This window comes from Lepisma saccharinum, chromosome 4, assembly GCF_977018435.1.
Source record: "Lepisma saccharinum chromosome 4, izLepSacc3.1, whole genome shotgun sequence".
Taxonomy (NCBI): Eukaryota; Metazoa; Arthropoda; class Insecta; order Zygentoma; family Lepismatidae; genus Lepisma; species Lepisma saccharinum.
In genome coordinates, this window is record NC_139232.1 from 11,231,532 (window position 1) to 11,254,668 (window position 23,137).

Below are 23,137 nucleotides of genomic sequence, written 5' to 3' on the forward strand. Positions count from 1 at the left end.
ATTTTACAAACGTTCATGCTGCCTACCATCGAAGAACAGTTCGCGGATGATGATTGCGTGTTTCAACACGACAATGCGCCCGTCCACACTGCGGGCCGTGTGGGACAGTGGTTTCAAGATAACAACGTCCCACTTATGGCCTGGCCTGCGCAAAGCCCCGATTTGAATCCCATTGAACATCTCTGGGATGTTTTGGAACGCCGACTTCATGCCAGAGCATGCCGACCAACATCCACTGCTCTTCTCATCTTGGCACTCCGCGAAGAATGGGCCGCCATTCCCCAAGATACCTTTCACCACCTGATTGTCAGTATGCCTGCGAGAGTGGAGGTTGTCATCAAGGCCAAGGGTGGCCCCACACGGTATTGATTCCCAGTGCATCCGATGGAGGATGCTTCAAACTTCACGCCCTAATTCCAGTGAGTGTCCGGATATTTTTGATAACATAGAGTACCTTGTCAAGTTCAGACTTGAGTCCATATTTAAACAGAAATTGGATTTGACTTCCTTTCCACAAACATCTATCACTTTGTTAATGAACAGTTTTCCTTCTTTTTGTACTTTTTCGTGATGCACAGATATCAAACAGACACCACTTAATTTGCTGTATTTCATGGCACTCCTTATCCATGTTTTCATGTAACAATTTTACCTTTTGAATTACATGGTTTTTCCTGTTATCTAGTGGGAGGAATAAGTGCTCCTGACCCCCTTGAGCATCATTGTATTTTTATTATTGCATTTGTGCTTATATCATTTTACGTAAGAAAGAAAAAGAAACAAACATACCCAGATTGGGACTTGAACTCAGAACTTTTGTTGACCAGATTGTAAGTCTGATGCTCAATTCATTGAGGTGGGGGTGAAATCAGTGTCACATTTAATGCTATGGCAATACTGATTGAAATAAACTATAAACTGATCAATTTGTGCCATGTCCAATAAATATTTATAAGACTAAATAGAGAAAATAGTTTTAAGTACTCATATGCAGTTATTCACAAATATATAATGTTCTGTAAATGGAACACTGCAATATACTGATCAACTTCTAATATATATCATATAATTTATTCAAATTGCAGGAAACTACTGATGTAAACACAAAAAGAAAAAATTATTTAGACTAGACAAAGCACACTATATGAAACTAAAAAAACTTACACTATTCACAAACACATGACTGTAATAATTCTAACTGAAGCCAAAGCCAAAATAATGCTGAAATCCAAGACATATAAATAAATGCACAAAAGTTTAAAAAAATAAAAAAAATTAAAAAATAACATTAAGCACCTGGACAGTACAAAAAAGGAGAAAAAAGTAGTGAATACAAAATATAAATGATTGCAACCAGGATCACTGAAAAACATGCACACAACAAAATTTGTTCGTCACTAACAAGCAATATTTCTGCATAGGCTTTAATATTAGCACTTAACCAGCAATACCCCCTAACTCCTCTCTAACATTAATTTTGGATGTGGCAAATAATGATGAGAACTATCGCCAAAAATCACTATTTACTATGGGAAGAATATGCAAACCATTCCAAAAATGTAGAAACAGGGTATAGTAGATGAGGGTTTTGAAAAGGATAATGGATGCAAGAAAAATTGGCTCAAACTGCAGAAACCAAAAAATGCATACTTTCACACAAACGTTCCAAGTCAGAGATAGTGAAAGTAATGACTGTGTAAGGTTTAGTAGCAGTTAGGAAGTAAAAGGATGCTAATTTCACTATCAGAAAGATGTTATAGAAAATTGATTTCATTGTACTTACTGGCAGTTCATTCTCACTCAACTAAAATGGAAACAAACGGGAAAAAAAGGTGAATGATTCTTTTCAATACAGCACATTCGAAACTACATATTTAAGAAGTGTTGCTTCCTTTTGTGCTGTAGAGTACGGCGATACATATTTTCATATATAAGGGCCAGTCAGTGGAAAACAAGCCACGTCGTATATCTCGACACAGATGATGAAGCTCCACAAAACTCCTGCCACTAGAAGGGGTACCAATGTCACCTGGTAGATGGCAGTCACGTTGCAGGCTTATGTGAAGCAGTGCGAGTGTGAGCCGTGTGAAGTGCAGACGTGCAGTTGTGCATTTCCTGGTGGCGGAAGGTACTAGTATGCAAGACATTAACCATCGAATAACAGCAGTGTATGGAAAACATTGTTTATCTCTGAGGATGATCCATGCCAGTCATGTTCTTCCTTCGCGAAACTTCTGACTCCATCCATGACAAAGATAAAGAATGCTCCCAATATATTGTCGTCATTTGAATCTAGCACCTTTCGCCACCAGGAAACGCACGACTTTTCGCTGCTCTTCCTTACCGGCCTCCATGTTATGCTGGATGGCAAACCCCTGCACGTCTGTACTTCACACGGCTCACACTTGCACTGCTTCACACAAGCCTGCAATGCAACTGCCATCTACAGGGTGACAACAGAACCCCCTTCCGGTGGCACAAGTTTCGTAGAGCCACAGCATCTACACATCAAGATAAACGAGGTGGCCTCTTTTCCCCTGACTGACCCTTACACTTTTTTTCTGTGCAGCAATGCTAATATTCTGATCACTGACATAGCAAGAGAATTTCATAAAATATCACAGACGCATCATACAAATAGACTAATTCTAAATTCAACTGTCATCTAATATTTATGCAGAAATGAAGCTTCCTGAACTGTTGATAGTAATAGAGTTATTAAACTATGCTAACTTCTATGTTGGAGTAGCTATTAGATGAACTACAAAGCAAAGAAAAGACTGAACAACAGTAGCTAGAGAAAGGATACATTTTTTGTAGCTGCAAGTAACATTTTTCCATTTCTGATGTAATTCTTAGTTTTACAGCAAGAAAGCTTATCATTTCTTGCATGAACTTAGCAATTATGTGCATATCTCTCTTCGGAAAATAAGTAGCTCAGGGTACATTGATCGGAAAAAACAAGGGGTTGCAGTTTACTCTCTATGGTGAAAAAGCGAAGTTAGAGATTACCACTCTCACCTTTCTACTGATGTCTCTGAGATCTAAGGCCTCTCCAAAAGTTGGACCACTAGTTGACGTAGGATCAGCATGCAACGCTCGTTGGAGGTCCAGCACCTGTAGGGGAGGGTAATATGTCACATCCCTACCATCAACATTTTTCACTTGAATTGAATTTGAAATTAATTGTATTAAGTCTCCTAACTTCTTATGAAGAATTCCTGAGCCTACATGTTGCTTGCCGGATGCATTTAAATATTAAATTATAATATTATTAATCTATCTCATTCATCAAAGTATGTATTAATGTTTATGGGATGTAAATTGCTGTAGTAGTATCTATGATTTATTAATTTTAAATATTTCAGTTCTTTTATTGAATTGGTTTGTGAAAGTAAATTAGGATAAATAAACATATGTTCTGAAAGAAATATAGAACTATGGGTAGTAAGCAACATGTACACAAACTAACAGGTAAAAACAATTAACAAAATCATACACAAAGCTAATAATTTTTCCTCAGGAAGATAATGAGTTAAAAAACATAAGATCAAAACATATACATAAAATAAACATCCAGAAGGATAGAAAAGCAAGATTCTGAAAAGTCAATCAGTTAATGCAGATGAAATAATATTGTTGCTACATTCACAAATATTTTTTCACTGGGAAAATTTTCACCATAAATTATAATTTTCTGTTTAAAACAATGCTTTTTCGTAATAACATTAGCAGATACATAATGTCTCAAAATCATGATTAGTTAGTATTTTGGTATAATTACCCATTGAAAATCATACATATTTTACTGAGTTAAAATAACAACATTGAATTTCCCTTTAAGTAAAAACATGAAAGCAATTCAATGCTAAAAATTAAGCTTCAGTAGTGGATGATAATTTACACTGATATTTATACCAAATGTTAAAGAATCATAATGCTTTAATACGAGGGCGGATTGAAAAGTTCGTGGCCTGAGTAGGAAGGAAGCTTTTAATTTTAAGTTTCATACATTAGTTGCATAGCTATATCCTTTGGTAGTCACTGTGTAAAATTTCATTTCATTTCATTGCTCTATTGTTTCAGGTGAGGACTTTCAGTAGGCAGAAGTGACGGAAATTTGTGACATGGAGAAAATAGAGCATCGCGCTGTCATTAAGTACCTGCATAAAAAGGGCTTAACACCACAGCAAATTCATACGGACATGGTAGAGACGCTTGGAGACTCCGCGCCCTCGTATTCCATGGTGAAAAAGTGGGTGGCTGAATTTAAGCATGGAAGAAACAGCATTGAAGATGACCCCCGCAGTGGCAGGCCTGCAACGTCGACCACAACAGAAAATGTCAATAAAATTTGTGACCTGATTTTGAGTGACCGCAGAATCAAAATCCGTGAGATAGCTGAGACTGTGGGTATTTCCTATGAACGAGCACAAAACATTATCGTGAACGATTTAGGATTTTCTAAGGTGTCTGCGAGATGGGTACCCAAGTTGCTTTCAGTTGAACACAAACGCACTCGACTCACCCTTTCCCGTGATTGTTTGGAACTGTTTGAAAGTGATCCGGAGGAGTTTATTGGCAGATTTGTGACTATGGACGAGACATGGGTGCACCATCATACACCGGAATCAAAACAACAATCAAAGCAATGGAAACGACAAGGATCTCCTACCCCAAAGAAAGCCAAACAGGTGTTGTCGGCAAACAAGGTTATGGCATCAATATTCTGGGATGCTAGGGGCGTTATCTTAATCGATTTCTTGGAAAAGGGAAAGACTATCAATTCTGAATACTACTGCACCCTGCTGCGACGTTTACGCGAGGAAATTAAAATTAAGAGGCCAGGAATGCTGCGAAGAAAGGTGTTGTTTCACCAGGATAATGCGCGCGTTCACACGTCCCTTGCATCCATGGCAGAAATTCATTCCTGTGGGTTCGAACTGTTGCCGCACCCATCCTATTCGCCTGATCTGGCCCCCTCGGACTTTCACCTGTTTGGAAACCTGAAAAAGTTTTTGGGGGGTCAGCGATTTTCTTCGGATGAAGAGGTGAAAAGTGCTGTACTGGGGTATTTTGCAGACCTTGAGGAATCATTTTTTAAAAGTGGTATAGCAGCGTTACCGGAGAGGTGGCGTAAATGTATCTCCCTCGAGGGGGATTACGTGGAAAAATAAAACATAACTTATCCAAATATCTTCTCGTTTTCTAGGTCAGGCCACGAACTTTTCAATCCACCCTCGTATATAGAGAGAGAATATCATAGCCAATGATGTGCTGTATAGATTATATATGTTATTTATATGTAATGTATGTATAGATTACATTGCATTATAGTGTATGTAGTCTACATGAGCAATGTAAACTATGCTAAAATAATTTTACTTACAACAAAGTAATTCATGCATTCTCTTTCAATCATGAACTCTAGGAAACAGCTAAAATTTAAGCAAAAAAATGTGGCAGTCAAGAGAGAAAGTAGTGTTCTTTTTATTTTCCCCTCATCAATCATTTGAATATTCCACATATTGTGTATGTTCCTCAGTGAAAACATTTTTGTAATTGTAAGGAAAGAGTGAAATACACTTATCAAATTATTAATAAGGAATCACTGAATAAAGTGATTGTGGGAAATTAAGCTTGGATACATAATTTTGCTTCAGAGAGCAATCTTGTGAAATCTGTCCTGCCAATATGACAGACAACTTGAAAGTAATGAAGACAGTCAAAGTGAATCACAGTCACAATTTTCTTTTTGACACATCATACCATGCAGGATCAGGAAAATATTTCATGTTTCGTCTGCTTTGTGCTTGGGATTTTAAAATACAAGATAGATATTGAAACAAATATGTATTGTTTTAAACGTCAGGCCTTGTTTTCTTTACAGCTTCATCAGAGTTAATGTACCCATGATGATACACTATATTGACAAAAGTCACCGGACACCAAGTGCTCTTCATTCCAAAGACACCAGCCAGGTAACTAATAAGATGTTGGACCTTCCTTCGCTATTATTACAGCATTTACTCTTCGAGGCAGTCTTTCCACTAAGTTCTGGTATATTGCTGGTAGATTCTTTTTCCACTCGTCCTGTAGCCTCGTGAATAGTTCATGGGTGGTTTTCGGTCGAGTAGGTCAGGCACATAACCGATGCTCCAGTTCATCCCAAAGATGTTCTATGGGGTTCAAGTTGGGGCCTTGAGCAGGCCAGCTAAGCACATCCACCGGATTGTTCTGAAACCACGATGCAATGGACCCTGCTTTATGGGCAGGGGCATTATCGTGCTGATCGAAAAAAGGGCCCATTCCAAACTGTTGCCACAATGTGGGCTATTGTCTAAAATGTCCTCATAAACACCACTGTTCATGTTGCCATTGACCAAAACTAATGGCTCGATCCCAAACCAGGAAAAGCAGCCACAGACCATGACACTACTGCAACTTCCACTTGGGTGTCTGGTGACTTTTGGCTAGATAGTGTATATCAGTTATGAAAGTAGAAACTTGGGTCAAAGTATCATCCAGATGGAGGAGAGTTGCAGAACAATTTATAAATTAAATGAAAAAATACTGTCAACATATTCAAGAAATTAAATCTAGACTGTCTGTAGAGTAGCCAGATGCCAATAGATCTTGGCAAAAAATATTACATATATTAATAGTTATGGTAAATATACATTAATAAGAATTACTAATTACATAAAAACATGCACAAGTATGTAGTAAAGATGATATAAGAGTAAGATTAATGAGTATTGTAAATATTCAGAACAAGAAAACATAAAATGTTCATGCAAAAAAAAATCATTGTAAATTTGAAAAATTGCTAAAATTATAATAACTGTAAATATAAGAGTTAAATAACAAAGAAAATATACACAGAAAAAGTGGCAAAACATAAGTAGTGAGAAAATAATTTCAAAGGTACCATTAAGTACACTTTTCTAGCAGCTATCAAATGAATTAGAAATACAGGGTGACTGGTAATTAGATGTATTCCCTGAAAGGGGTTAAAGTAGAGACAATTTGCAATAAATTTGACCATATGATACCCCGTCCGAAAATTAGTAGTTTTCGAGATAATCGAGTTTCAATTGTTTTTTTAAAAAATGACAATTTTCCACATAAAAAGATGAATTGAGAAAAAACTGCTCATTGTATGGAACTTATTTCAGCGTTTTCATATAGCTAACAAATAAGTGGTTCGTTGAAAAAAAGTTTTTTCCCAAATAAGAATCACATGTAAGGAACGGGTGGGTCTAAACTTACAAGTGATGATAAAAAAATGCACTCTTAGTTTACTTGGCAACGTATTAATAACAAAAATGGTATGACACGAAGCGTACAAATTACTTAAATTACTTCCATGTGTCATCTGCTATCCAACAAGGTACAAATGTTGCTAACATTCACATTTGGGTACAAGAAATAATACTTCATTCATCTTCATGTGAATGGAATCAATAAACAATACAATTAAAGAACATTACACGTCTTGCTCAAAGTGGGCACCTCCGTTACGAATGCAGGCAAGCAGGTTTTTACGGACATTTGGTCTCTTAACTCGTGATGTGATGGTGTCCTTGATGTGTTGACCAGCTGTTAAGATCTTCTCCCTGTGCTCTTCTTCCGAGTTTACGGGTGTCTTCTCATGTGGCTCCAAATGTTAAAGTCGCAAGGCGTCAAATCGATCGGGTGATCGAGCTGGGCAGTCATCATGCTGGTAAATCATGTCACGTCTTGTAGCTAGAGGCACATCCTCCAACAACATTGCCATCCCGTTCCTCAAAAAATGTTCATAAGTGATGTCATTTAAGATTTGGGGCAGGAAAAATGTCTCGATCAAATTATTGTTGATGACGCCCATACATACTTCTGCCTGGGCATGCGACAGTGGCTGGATGAAAATTACCCAAAGAAATGGATTGGCTGAGGCGACCCGATTCCCTGGCCGGCTCGATCCCCCGATTTGAAGCCTTGCTACTTTTACATTTGGAGCCACATGACAAGACACCGGTAAACTCGCAAGAAGAGCTCAGGGAGAGGATCTTAACAACTGGTCAACACATCAAGGACACCATCACATCACGAGTTAAGAGACCAAATTTCCGTAAAAACCTGCTTGCCTGCATTCGTAACGGAGGTGCCCACTTTGAGCAAGACGTGTAATGTTCTTTAATTGTATTGTTCATTGATTCCATTCACATGAAGATGAATGAAGTATTATTTCTTGTACACAAATGTGAATGTTAGCAACATTTGTACCTTGTTGGATAGCAGATGACACAAGGAAGTAATTTACGTAATTTGTACGCTTCGTGTCATAGCATTTTTGTTATTAATACGTTGCCAAGTAAACTAAGAGTGCATTTTTTTTATCATCACTTGTAAGTTTAGACCCACCCGTTCCTTACATGTGATTCTTATTTGGGAAAAAACTTTTTTTCAACGAACCACTTATTTGTTAGCTATATGAAAACGCTGAAATAAGTTCCATACAATGAGCAGTTTCCAAACAATTGAAACTCGATTATCTCGAAAACTACTAATTTTCGGACGGGGTATCATATGGTCAAATTTATTGCAAATTGTCTCTACTTTAACCCCTTTCAGGGAATACATCTAATTACCAGTCACCCTGTATATTTTAATACAGCAGGGTCTAAAAATTATTGCCAAAAAATATTCATTTTAAATTACTTTCATCCCGTATCCTAATATAATTATTTATTGTGGAATTTTTGTGCTGGAATATATTTAGTTTAGCCAGTAGCATATTTAAGTTCTGTCATGTTCATATGTAAATGGATCCCCAGTAATTTAAGTTGCATCAATGGTCCACACATGAAATATATGGTAACATACGATTTATTCACACAAGAGGTGCCCACATGCATGTAGGAAAACCTACATGAATATTTATAAACATGAGTAACTGCATGAAGGATACAATGTTTTGATGACATACTTTTAATTATCATTTCTTCAGCACACTCAATCAATACGTATAGAATAACAACATTTTCTTTACTACATGTGTATTCAGTAAGAGATGAATAGTTTTTCCACAGCATGCAAATTATCCACCACTAAGTTCTTCTATTTTTCACTTGCATCCAATTTCTTGGAGTGTGTGGAATTGCAATGATAAAGGTATATATAGTATATTTCGCTGTGTTGATTTTCCCGTTTCAATTCTCGAACCTTATATTTCTAAAAACACATGTACAAATGTGGTGAATAGTTTGATTGCTCACATCTTTGCAAGTGAGTGTACAACTTGTCAGTTATTCTTGTAAAATAATAACATACAAGATGGAGTATTATTTGCACCAGGATAGTGCTAATCAGAAGGAGAGGGTTCACACCTCTTAGAATATTTTGTTACATGTAATGTTCTATTACGATGAACACTAAAAGAAATATTTTCGAACATAAAGAAGAAATGTCAAAAGCCTCAACCTGAAACATTTCAGCATGTAGACAAAAGAAAAGTAAATATATACTTGATTCTTAAATTTATGATTTTTGTAACATTAAAAACTTATCATATTTAATGTGCTGCTCAACTTGAACCCTGTTTGAGCAATAACATTTTCTGAAGCATTTTAATCTAAATTCTGAGAAATGTTAACATTCCGAATTCCACATATTTTATTTAGGAGAATTTTTGTGTTGAAAGCACTTTGTTGTCAATCTGTATGTTAATACTTTTGAGGCAAAGAAAGTCAGTTTTCTATTTTTTTTTAAAAAAAAAAAACAGACAACAGAAAATAAATGCAAACCACAATAAGATTTCTCTGAATGAAATATGAGGAATTCTAAACAAATAACATTTCTCAAACTTAGAATATCAGTGATATCTCAAATGACTGTAATTTTAGTGAGTAATAGAACTCCAAAGACATTTTTATCTAGCACTGTTGAATCAACATTAAATACACGGCTGGTCAAAAATGAAGTGAATAATTTCAGCAATAAGGTACACTCATTATGACATTAAGAACTTCTTATGGCACGTGCCGGCAACATTAGTTTCAGTGGAGATTCAATGTAAATTTCAGGTGCAGTCCTAAGTATTACTATTTGCACCTTGCAGAAACAAATTCTCTTATTTTTCCCACGTTTTAACATGTTAATAAGTAAGTGTTATGTCCTTAATTTGCAGTTAATCAAATGAATCAAGTTGTTCAGCATTGAAAATAAGTAAAGAAAAATTAAAAATAAAAACATTTTTATAAAAAAATATTCCCAAACAAGATAGGAGAAAGAGTGAAATGTGTTTTCACTTTTCAATCCTGGAGGTAAAAAAAAGTGGGAGGGGATCCTCAAACTTTTTCAGATTTCCCCAGCGATAACTCTAAGATATAAGGTAGTGATAGTAGAGAAATCTCAATCTTTAGATGTCAAGAGGGATTATAAAGAGTAACAATTGGATCAATAACATAATTGTTTTTTTTGTTATTGCATTCATGCTCATGTTATTTTGTGTAAAGAAGAAGACTCATGTACAGACTGGGACTTGAACTCCCAGGCAATATCATAAGACAGATGCTCAATTCATTCATTAACAAAAATACAATAATGTTACCAATTCAATTGTTACTCTGTTTGCGATAATCAGTACTTGTGAATGACAATTTTTACTTCTTTTAAATGTTGATAGCCAGACAAATCCCTTACCTTACCTTTGAATTCATGCCTGAAGCAAAGTACCATGAAATATTACCAAGATGGTAAATGTCTTGGAAAGTAGTGTGGTACTATTATTAGTTAAATGAAATAATGTTTTATTCTAAGGAATGGTCATAACCACATTTATAAACACATATTAATTAGCTAAAAATGATTCTCCATCCAGTTTTGATGAAAAATCTGGTATCCAAGATTGATAAACTCCCTTCCCTATATTGCTGTATTGAAGTAATGCAGACATCTCAAAATTCATTCAACAATCAAGTAAAAAAGATGTGAAAATGTTTGTCACTCTTTTTCACCTCTCACTTATTCCATCCTTCACTCCCTGTTTTATTAATTTTTTATATTGATTTGTTATAAATATGAATATAACTCCGATGTTTATTTATTTACTGAAACAATTAAAACTGAGAACATCTAAATCTGATTACTTTCTCAAAATATTCAAACACTGCATCCAAAACTATAAAATAGTGATACTATTCACTTCTACTGTGTTAATGTGATTTTTTCAAGTCTCGTCAAAAACAATGCAACACTCAACACACCTAATTGTAACAGACATAAGTATCTATTTTCAAAAACTCAAGCACTAAAAACTACAATTGAAGTGCATCAAACTACATTATCATTGTAAACTACAGTAATAATTGAAATCAAGACTTGACTTGCAGAATACTTCTACTTTTCATTAGAATCAAAACTGAACTTCTCTTTTCAAACACACTTACCACATCCTAAAAGAGTACCATGTTGCATGCAATAAAAGAAAACTGAATAAGTAATGTAACTATAATGTCAATATATATATTTCAATATTTCAAACTGAATAATCTGTTTTAAAAAAAAATATTACGAGAGAAGTTCCAACAACAGAAATAAACTGCAGTGTTTATATTTTGATAAATTTTCACAATATTTTAAAACATAACAAGAATCATGCATTCCTCTTTTATGCAGGCACAATTTAAAACACAAATAATATAGTATTCTAATGTAAGAAAATAAATTTACAAATTTACTTGGTGCTTTAATGCATTTCATTCCAACGGATACACAAAACAAAAATAGTAATACATTTACCAATAAATTTTCTACAGATTTTAATACTGAACAAAGTTAAAATACATACTAAGATTTATTTTTTAAATCTTTCAAAATGACCCATGGAATTATGAAAATTGCAACTATACAGTAGGATTTTTTTGATACTTACATTCATATTGACAATCTCTCCTTTGATTGCAATTTTAGAAATCAACTAATCTCTGTGTTTAGCTCTTTGAGGAACCACTGCTTCCTCTGTTCGAGTAGTTCCATAACTGTCCTCATGATGCTGGATGAACACTGTTATTTTAGGATCTCAAGATTTTAGGTAACAAACCCAGAACCACTTGAACCAAAGGCAACAGTGATTATGTGGCAGGGCTAATGTCAGATATACTGTACTATATCTCCTGAATCTCTCTCGTCAGAATTTCCTGTTAGCAACAAACACTAAAAACACAGGTTTACAACTTATGTTTTGTCCAAGAAATGCTGGACAGAACATGAGTGTTTGATTGTGTTGTTTTTTTATTATTATTTAGCTCATCATTCATATGCAAAAAAAGAAATGTACATTATAGTGTTTGACAGTCAGCTGAAGTTTCAACTAATAAACATTAGTCTTCCGAGTTAAATTTTAAGTCAGATTATTTAAAAAATAGCAATACATATCTTACTCAAACCACAGTAAAAGGTTGAGATATTTTTTTCAGTAAAATTTTAAAAAAGTAAAAGCGTTACTGAGTAAAAATTGGGCACGAATGTGTGGAAGAAACATGAGCTGGTTGCCGAGTCCAGTTTTGCTGGAAAAGGTCCATGATGAAGGCTAATCTTTATTGGTCAGAAAGTCGAGTGACTGAAAACACATCAGCACAAGGTACATTTTAAATTCGTAGTGTACCTCACATTCCTGAGCTACCCTGGCCTTCGTAGAAGGCAGGATATACAAAAAATGCATTTACGACAGCAGTATAAGTTTCCAGTATCATGAGTTGTAAAAAGGAAGTAGGGGAGAGAAAGGAGGGGAAGAAATGGAGGAAAGGAGATCGGAGGTGAGAGATAGAAGAGGGTGTCGGTGTTTGGCTTTGAGAGGGAGAGGATAAGGGAGAAGTTCAAGAGATGGAGGAGGAGACTTGGGTGTGTGAGTGAACATAGGAGGATTAGCGATCAACTCTTCAAGTACGAGACAGGTTATTCCTTTCTCTAATTATGTTCCTGCCAGTTCAGTCTTAAAGATCATAAAACCCCAATTTGTGTGTCGCCATTCACTTAAGAGTTGTATAGATTACCACTTATCTAGGTACCTCGCCTGATGAAGATTAAGGCTAAATCTAAGCGAGTAGCTATGAGCTAACGCCACCCAGATGCGATCCCAGCACCGTTAGAGGTGGTGTCATACAATTCTTTAAAAATAAATCAGTTATTTGAATTTGGTAACATGGACAATTGTCTAGAACTTATTCATCCTTAAGATTGCAACTAAAAGAAGAGGCGATGTTAAATAACCATACATGAACAAACACATTTTTGTACAGTTCTTTGGTTAGCTCTGTCAGATTGAAACTTGAATTTCTGAAAATCGTAACATTTGTAGTTTTAATTTCTATCATGGTAGGCGCATGATTTTGAAACCTGATATTTTACCACTGCTGACTTATGTAATCTGGTTTTGCTAAGTGGCCCTGAATACAAGGACATGCATCCCTCAAGATATCTGAAATATATCGTTGATACATGGACACATTCTGTGACCCTATTGAAACATTAGCAACAGAAAGACCACCTTAGGCAATGTAAATCTTATGATGAAATGTGAATTTATAAATGTATGTATAAAATATATTAAACGTCAATCATTTGTAAATTTGTAGAAATTGCAGATTTGTAAGTAAAATTCAGTTTCTCTGGGCACTAACGATCACTTATATTGAAAACCTCATTCTTTTTTTGTTGGGACATTAAAATGTGCAAAAAGACTATCAATTAGAATGAGCAAAGGTGTCTTCATAGACCATAACATTGGTTCAGAGCCAATCAAGAAGGAACATAACAGAGAAGTGATTTAGTACTTCATAAGATTTTGTAAGTAACTGGTCTAACATTCACCCTCAGCAGTGTATTTAACATGGACAGATATATATTTTCACAAGAAACAGAAACTGATGAAGATACTGACTGGGATCAAATAAATCTTGCTCATGGAATGAGAGTTACAAACTGAAAGCATTTTTCACTATCTTTGGGGGAGAAAAATGAAAATAAAAAACAGTGTAGTTCAATCCACTCTACCATACAGACTGACTCAAGCTACTTTCCTCCTATCACTGCACTGTACCACTGTACACCATACTAGGTATCTGTACCTACTTACATACTACAGAGCATTCCCTGACATTCGCTACGAAACTCGGCGGCAAGCTACCCGGCATCAGCACTTGTCTTTCCCGGTGAACGGGTCAGCGACAGTCGCTAGAGTCGGCTATTAAAATTACAGTTTTCATATTGTGTACTAACCTTGACTACAGAAGGTGTTGAAAACTATCTCCCTCTGCTGCAACACATTCCTGGCATCTCCGAAGGAAATTGGCATTTACACATGCAAGTTCGTCTACTGTAATTCTCCTGATTTTTCGTACAATACTCTCTTTTAACTCACGGATGGTGTGTGGATTGTCTTTGCATACTTTATTTCCCCATTTTTCTTTCCACTTTTATTCATAACTGACCCTCTTACAATAAACTTTTTTACGAGGTTTAATATAAGTGACTGTCGCGGACCCGTTCACCGGGAAAGACAAGCGCTGATGCCGGGCCACTTGCCGCCGAGTCTCATAGCAAATGTCAGGGAATGCTCTGTAGTTTCAGAGAGCACTCACTTAGTAGGTCCCCAAAGATTAGAAACAATATCTAGATACTAAATTTCTTGTCTATTGTCCATTGTCCTACAGGAAAAATAACTAATACAATGATTAATAGCAGGATGTCCAGAGGGAATTCATGGCAGTTAGAAGCTCTTTTTGGTTCATATTTGTTAAAAAGATGGTAAAATATAGCCCAGACCAACAAACAAGGAGACACAACCTTCATCCTCTTTTACAAAATCCTTGTGCGTATCGCTGATAAGCATGTGTTTCCGTAACATGTATTTTCATAGAGTAATAATGTATTTCCACAGAATTAAATTTTTAAAATGTTAAGAAAGTCGGTCAAGGAGAAAAGATCACAACTTAAAAAGATCACAAACACAGAAAACAACTTCTGATCATTCTGTTCTAAGCAGTGATGAGAGAGGCAGCAGAAGATAAAACACATACCCACCCTCCTAATATTCCATATAACAACTTTTACATAATATTTTGTACTATTCATGAGAATAGACATCTCACTGGTTAGTGTGTTGGTTGCTGATCACCCATCCACTAGACTAGGGTAGCATATGCCATTGGTTCTAGTTATGTGTCACTGAGGCTCTGGATGAATATAACTGGTAGAATATGTAACTCTCGCACCTTACATTTTTCTTATCTTACATTCTAAGCTGTCACTAGCATGTACAATAGCCATGCCCAAGAGAAGATCCCCAAATGAGGGGAGGCAGGGTGGAGGGGGACAAATTTTAGGGATAGCAGGAAGCCTTCCGCTGTGGTCAATGTCCTTGTGGAAATGCAACTTTTGTCGCTGCATCTGTTATGAGACCAGGGTGCACTCCCCCCTCCCTAATAGTTGTCTCCTGCTGCTACATCACTTCACTTCCATGAGGGATCTTCTTATGAGCTGACAGCTATAACAGGTTCCAGTTACACAAATGCTTAATTAACTTAGCCTTATTATGGAATTTATGTTATAAGTACAATACTTACCTGAAGATCTTTTATACCATAAACATAATAATAGTAATATCTTACCTGCAGTGTGAAGTCTCCATCATTTATTCAACTTCACTGAATGAACATACAACAAAATCACCCTTGATATGAGAGCATCATTATCTACTACAGAGACGCTACCCACTAAGTGTGACAGTCAAAAGAAAAAGGGTGGATTGTTCACAACATTTATTTATCTAGCTACACAACAAGTTACAGAACATAAAGGAATGAATTCTCTGTACTTGCCTTCTTCCCAGGCATTCCCTTGTCTCCTGGTTGGACAGCCATGTTGGAGAAGGGAACCTCCATGGAGTATTTGATCGAGTGCAACAGCTGAACCACGACATTGGACACGTTCTTAAAAGAAAGCTTTCTTCTCTGAGAGGCTCCGAGAGCTGAACGGACCTGAAGAGTGTTGAACAACAATGGCTGAAACAGAATGCACCAAAGAGGGCGCTTTAGTGAGGGTGGGGCCACTACAAAGCCTCTAGAAGCACAAGCTCGAGACTGACAAAAAAAATGCATGGTATTGCAGTGATGGGAACAGTTGAGTATGCATCTTCATATTAGTGCCAGTGTTGGTGAATCCGAACATATAACCTAATGTGTACGGTATTTAAAGCAAAATAATGTTAAAGGGGGAGATCCAAGAGAAGAAAATGGAAACCATCAAAACTGACCAATCCATTTCTTGCCATCTAGAAATAATATGCTTAGTGAGTAATCAATTATCAATGTTAGGTCCCTGTTTGAAAAAAAAAAGGTCACTAACATGGAAAAAAAAGTAAAGAATGAACGTTATAACACTACAAAATGTGAAAATAATGCGATCCCCTGTGCATTACGCTATGTTGGGGAAGGGGGGGGGTGAAAGTAGGGCTTCACACATTCTTGTTTGTGACCATACTGTAACTAATGCTGGTTGTATTTACCCTCATGATAAGTATTGATTACAAGCTGGGTGAGCCCCAGAGCCATGCCTGTAGCCAAGGACTCCCTCTCCCCCCTTTAAACTATGAAATATTTTAATATAAACCTACGTAAAAACCTCCGAAATAAAGTTGAAGATTTCTCAGATTTTGCAAGAATTTTGATTTTAGTCTTGCATAGACGAATGGACTGTTATTGACAGAGGCAGGTCTGCAGTCTGCAATATTTGGTAATTTTAGTTTCAGTTTCATAACATTCATGCAAGGCTTCCAGATGTCCTGATTTAGTAGGGACAGTATTTTTTTTAATCCCTGTCCCAACTCTTATTGAACTCCAATTGTGATGCAAAAATGCCCTGAATCTTTTTGTTAATTAACATTCAGACTGCTAATACATATCATTTAATTTATAGATATGTTATTTTCTGAACAGATTTATCATGGCTCTTCAATGGTGCTGGTATAAGCAAATTAAAGGAAATTTGAAAACATTGTTAATTTGTGGAATAATTACAGTACTATTTTAATACTTCTGAGAATTGAATGTGAACAATAAGCACCAAGCTGCGTGCCATGTGACAGCCTTTGTCTGTAAATGACTGTGTTGCTTATTGTCAGGCCATGGTGGTTCATATGTGAGTTGAATTTATATTGCAACTCTACAATTGTATGTCTAGCTCTATCTGCCAATACTACCATAGCATTGGTGGTCACATCTAATACCACAGCAGCATTTTGGATCTTCTCTTCTTCCCACATTGTCAGAACTGGCCCCACCAGCCTTCTCCCCACCCCCTCAAATATCTTGGGCATGAACCTGCCAAAAGCTGCTTTATGCAAGGATATTGTTCGAAAACTTCCCAACTGAGATCATCCATCCCATGAATTGAACCCAGGTTTCCTGCATGGTGCTACCAAATGGACCACTATTACAAAATACAAAAAAAATAAATTACTGCTTTCGGCAAGTGTCAGTTTTGAATTTCTGTTCTTGCATTTCTTGATTGATGGATATTTGCTGTAAAATACAGTTTCTACATTTGCATGTCTTATGTTTTGTATGACTTGAAAAACTGTATTATTTGGAAGAAAAAAAAAGATGCACTTCTCATGTCACATTGCGCAACTGGAAGTACTTACACAAAGAATTTTTTTCAATGTTAATACATAAACATTAAACCAAGTACTTTGTATGTAATAATACCACTGATTCATGGTGGGTGCACAAGATTTTATCATGAAAGTCATATTCTGGACAATCACAACATGGGTACTTCAGATGAACCAAATCCATAAAATATTGTTGTTGACCATTACGAACAAACTTATATGCCCTGGAAATCAAACAGAGAAACAGCACAAATATGTTGTTCATCACCAAGCTGACACAATAACACCCCTTCCCCACTTAGTTGGAAGGCTCTGGCATTGAGAGGACTGAAAAGTCATGCTATTATTGTGCTGTGTATAATCATGTTGTTTAGGTCATTCTTAATTTCAGTAGATCTTCGTAAATCTTGACAAGCACACAGAAAATTGTGACAGAGTTAACTGGATATGAGGATGACTCAGAACTTCCTTTGCCCTAATCAACATTTAGTAGAATGACATGGAGGCGTCAGATATTAATGAAGCTATGAGAGATCATAGCACAGGTGTTGAGCTATCTTCATCCTTCATAAGGTACCCAATAAAGTTCTGTTGGATTTCAACAGGGTAGCATCACATGTGCTCCCTACACCATTTGTTGTGAGGCGAGACAGATAAGAGGAAGATAATATGTTAGCAATTGTTTCCTCTTGTGGCCTGCTGGTTGTGGTCGCCACAGTTCAACAGGGTCATCAGTGAGAGCCAGTCAAACATGGGAACTCCAAACAATGTTATATAGGACTCTATGCTTTAACAGTTTAAATTGTGTACAAACGCTAGTGAGACTGGAAGAAAAATATACCATGCATTCGGTAGCGATGTGGTAAATGATCGAATACAATGGTGATTTAACAAATTCAAGAACAGCAATGAATCTCAAGTGACATCCACAAGCCATAATGTGGCTGTTGAGGCTGATAATAGCCAAACATGTGAGGCATCGGGAGAAGCATGCAATTACAGAGCAGAAACCATTTGCCAACACATCTATCACCTTGGAAAATGGTATAGAGTAGGACAATGGGTTCCACATGAGTTGGCAGATGGTCAGAAAGCGACACAAACAGATGCCTATGTTTCTTTGCTGTCTCATCTCCAGAAGAGCCTGTTTCAGGACAGAGTGCTCACGTGAGATGAGAAGTGGGCTCTTTACGATACTCCATGGCACCATCGTCAATAGTTGGCACCACATGAACCCCCTCCCAAACAACCAAAACCACCACTGCATCAACAGAAGGTTATGCTCTGCGTTTGGTGAACTGCTTGGGGTATCGTGCATCGCGAACTGCTGCAACTTGGCCAGATGATCAATGCAACTGTGTACTCACAGCAATGTGCATGGAAGATTGAAAACTGTACAGCCAGGACTTGTGAATCACAGGGGTGTAATTTTGCTTCAAGACAATGTTGCTCATGTTGCTAAGGTTACCCATGACACAATTATCTGACTTGGTTGGGAAACACTAATGGAGCCAACATATTCCCCGGACATTGCACTTTCAGATTAGCATTTGTTCCATTCCTTAGATAACCACCTCAGGGGGTTCCAAACCCTTGACAAGTTGAATCACGCACTGGATGACTTCTTTGATTCACGTTCCGCTGAGTTCTACCACCATGGGTTCCATGGTCTGCCAGAACGTTGGAGATAGGTTATTGCCGTTGATGGGGACTATTTCTGATTTTCTCCATAGATCTTACTTCATGTTCTCGCCTTTCTCTTTGCAGGGGTCAAAATCCGACAGAAACTTATTGGGTGCTTATAAATATGAGCAAGTGTACGTTTAATGAGAAGAATGATACTGGTTTCCAGGAGAAAAGATGTATGGAAAAGAATAGTGATTGAACGTTCTACGAAATTTTCACAACTTTTCACGAAGAAACTTCCTGATGATGGATTGTGGAAGACAAACTAAGACTATATATTGAAGCCAAACCAATTAGGAAAGAACTTCATAACTCAAATACATTCACATCTTGAATACCTTTAATGTTGTTGTTGTTTCTGAGTTGCTGTTTTAAGTCCATTTTATGTACAGATAGGCTAATCAGGACTGGACCTACAGTGTAAAGTTGGATCCAAACCACTATGTGCCTCCACTGGGTATCAAAATGAATACTTTGTGTTCCAGAGTATGTATAAATAACATTAACAAGAGACTATAGCTGGGATGCTGCTGCAAAACCAGAGTAGAAAAACCTTCTGTGAGCTGGAAAGAATTCCTTTGTAAACAATAAACGTTCCCATCACTCATTGGGAGCAGTGCCAGAACTACCAACATTTTCCGCAGCTATAAACACTTTCCATACAGCCAGTGGAGGGTAAGCAATATGTATGTAACAATGGCATTTCTAACACTGCTTGGTAAAGAAACAAACATAACAACAAACCCAAAAAACAAATAGCACTGCCCCTAATTCAGCTTCTACTAAGCAGGAAGGGCAGCAGCAACAATAGTGCAGCCATAATAACAATAGTACATAGACAAGGGACCAATATTGCCAGACTAGCTTAATAATTATTTGAATTATAAAACAACTGTTCTTTTCATGCCAATTAACTTATGCACTATTATTTACAGGGAAATACTTGTGCACTAAATGTAGCTTGAATCCTAAACTAATTACTATTATCTCAAAACCTACTGTAATAATTATTGAGGCTGTGCATAAGAACTTTTATTAACTATGTATGTAGTAATTATTAATGGTCAAGATTCAATATCTTAGGCATACTAATACTGAAATTCAATAGAAAAGATAATCCTACAAAAACAACTACCTATGTCTGGCAATATGGTTTTGAATACAAAAGCTTTATACTATGTCACATAGTGGTAACATATTACTTATTTACCACAAAAACACCAGATTAATAAACACAATGAAATTTTACTTAGGATACCAAATAAGCTATAGATTCCAAAGCTGTAATTCCCATGAATTCCACCATGAGACCATAAAGACACAAGACCTGCTTTGAAGGGAAAAGGTAACATATGATGCTAATGTACAGCTTAATGTGAACACAGGAAACACATACACATATATAGAAAAGGTACATATTTAATTGCATAGAATAAAATAATATTCAATATTATCATTTTCTACAGGATGGCCACAAAAATCTTTGTCCTTTGGATCAAAATAACTTTAATTATTCAAAAAAAATTGAGTTATGCCATTTTTTAAAGAAAATCCTCCACATTTATTAACAACTTTAAAAAATGTTAGTCTGACCATGAAATCTGTAGATTCTTAGCATATAAATTAGTAGATAAGCATTACAATATTTCATTCTCCCTTTTACATGTGTCTAAATACATATAGGATTAACCTGGTTAACACTTTTTCGAGCAATAATGAATCAAGACTTTGTAGTCACCCTGTATATGTGAATATCTTAATATGGAAATACACAACTGAAATAAGTTTCAATAATTCTTAGGATACTGATTTTATAAAAATGAAATAAAATATTCCCTTCAAAATAGTGCACTCATATGTATGCATTTCATGAGGATGAGATATTTTATATACAGGGTGAACAGAAACTATAGGGACAAACTTCAGGAGGTGATTCCTGACAGGAAAAGGAACAAAAAAGTTCATATGTCCGGAAACGCACATTTGCCAAGGTAGATGGCACTGAACAACGACATTATCCTCTCATAACAACACTCACAGTGTGCTTTTTTGTGTTGTAGATTGTATGATTAGAGCTACGTCGAAGCACCATGGTCCATTATTAATACCAGGAACAAGCAGAGATTCGTATACGGTGAAGTAGATGGAAACGGTCAATAGGCTGTACAGATTTATTGAGCCATGTACCCGGACAGACAGCACCACTGGGGCCTTTCATACAGGCGAACATCGAGGGCAGCTGTGGCATGTGCATACACCAGATCTGGAGGAATATGTGCTACACGATATTGAGAACAACCCCAGTACAAGCTCCAGGCAAGTGGCCCGCCAGCATGGTGTAAGCCAAGCGACGGTGTTGTGTATCCTACATGGAAATCTCTACTATCCCTATCACCTGCAACGTGTGCAGGGATTATCACCAGCGGATTTTCGTCCAAGGGAACGGTTTTGTCGCTGGTTTTTGCAATATGCCACCACCATATTGGGTTTTCTGTCATCCTCTTCACCGATGAAGCAACCTTTGATAGAGATGGCATCGTCAACTTACACAATCGTCATCTGTGGGCTACAGCCAATCCTCGAGGAATGGTTGAATCGTCTCATCAGCAATGGTTCAGCTTCAATATTTGGGCAGGGATTATTGGCGACCACCTACTTGGATCATTTGTTCTTTCACAACGCCTTAACGGACAGACATAACTGGAATTCCTGCAGAACACTCTGCCTCTTTTGCTTCAGAATGTCCCTTTGGCAATATGACAGGTAATGTGGCTGATGCATGATGGAGCGCCAGCCCACTTTCGCATTATTGTTCGTCAACACCTCAGCAATATCTTCCCCAGAAGATGGATCAGACGAGGAGGCCTAGTGGCATGGCCCGCTCGATCACCAGACTTAAACCCACTTGTTGTTTTCCTTGTAAGGGCATGTGAAAAGTGCTGTGTAAGCTGAGCCAGTTCCTGATGTGCAGACCCTTGAAGAGCGTGTCCGTGTAGCCTGTGACTCTATTCAGGTACAGGTTGGAACATTCGAATGAGTGAGGCAATCCATGATGCGATGTGTGGACTCTTGCATTGCATCCCATAGAGACCACTTTGAACACCTGTTGTAACATGGATGAAAGTCATGCCATGTAATGCGTACCGGTACTAATTGCTTTATTGCAGGCTCACCATCCATTTCCGGACATATGTTGATATGAACTTTTTTGTTCCTTTACCTGTCAGGAATCACATCCTGAAGTTTGTCCCTATAGTTTCTGTTCACCCTGTATATAGTTAAAAGCTTTGAGTATAATTTGCTCCAATGGTTAGTATCAGTGTTGTGCTGAAAATGCAAATATCTTTATAGTTGATGGAAAAATCATTACATACAATTCAACAATTCAATACAGAAAAAGATTTTATGCACCAAGACATTTTTCTCTCATATCTGTAAGGAACCTTTTTTTTTTTATATCTGAAGTTTTGAAGTGTGGAATAGAAAAAATCTCCAAAATTTCACCTTATTTCATTCATATTCAGTATGTGTACATATTGTATTACTTGTATTATTATTATTGCTAGTGAACATAAATTCAATATTTTTGCAGATGCAAAATAATATGGTAAAACTACTAACATAACCATAATTCAATTTTTGTACACTTTGAATAATAACTTGGTAGTATGTCAACAGACATAATTACTCTCATTGGTAATGCACTGCAACTTATTCACATAAGCTGATTTGAAGAAGAATATGGCATTTAAAAATTAACTTCTGAAAACTATTTTGAAGAGAATATAATGTTGA

General features: G+C 36.6%; 1 protein-coding gene across 9 annotated transcripts in view; it reads right to left on the reverse strand.

Annotated features, from left to right (window-relative positions):
- Positions 1 to 23,137, reverse strand: part of LOC145986374 (uncharacterized) — a 219,815-nt gene that overhangs the window by 87,889 nt on the left and 108,789 nt on the right. For 7 of the 9 annotated variants that reach the window (XM_083120302.1, XM_083120298.1, XM_083120304.1 and 4 more), the window contains exons 6-8: positions 15,864 to 16,046; positions 3,022 to 3,117; positions 1,784 to 1,804 (exon numbers count right to left, since the gene is read on the reverse strand). In XM_083120302.1, the coding sequence (XP_082976428.1) occupies positions 1,784 to 1,804; positions 3,022 to 3,117; positions 15,864 to 16,046 (300 nt within the window). The remainder of the gene's footprint in view (positions 1 to 1,783; positions 1,805 to 3,021; positions 3,118 to 15,863; positions 16,047 to 23,137) is intronic. The other 2 variants (XM_083120301.1, XM_083120300.1) reach the window with 2 other exon arrangements.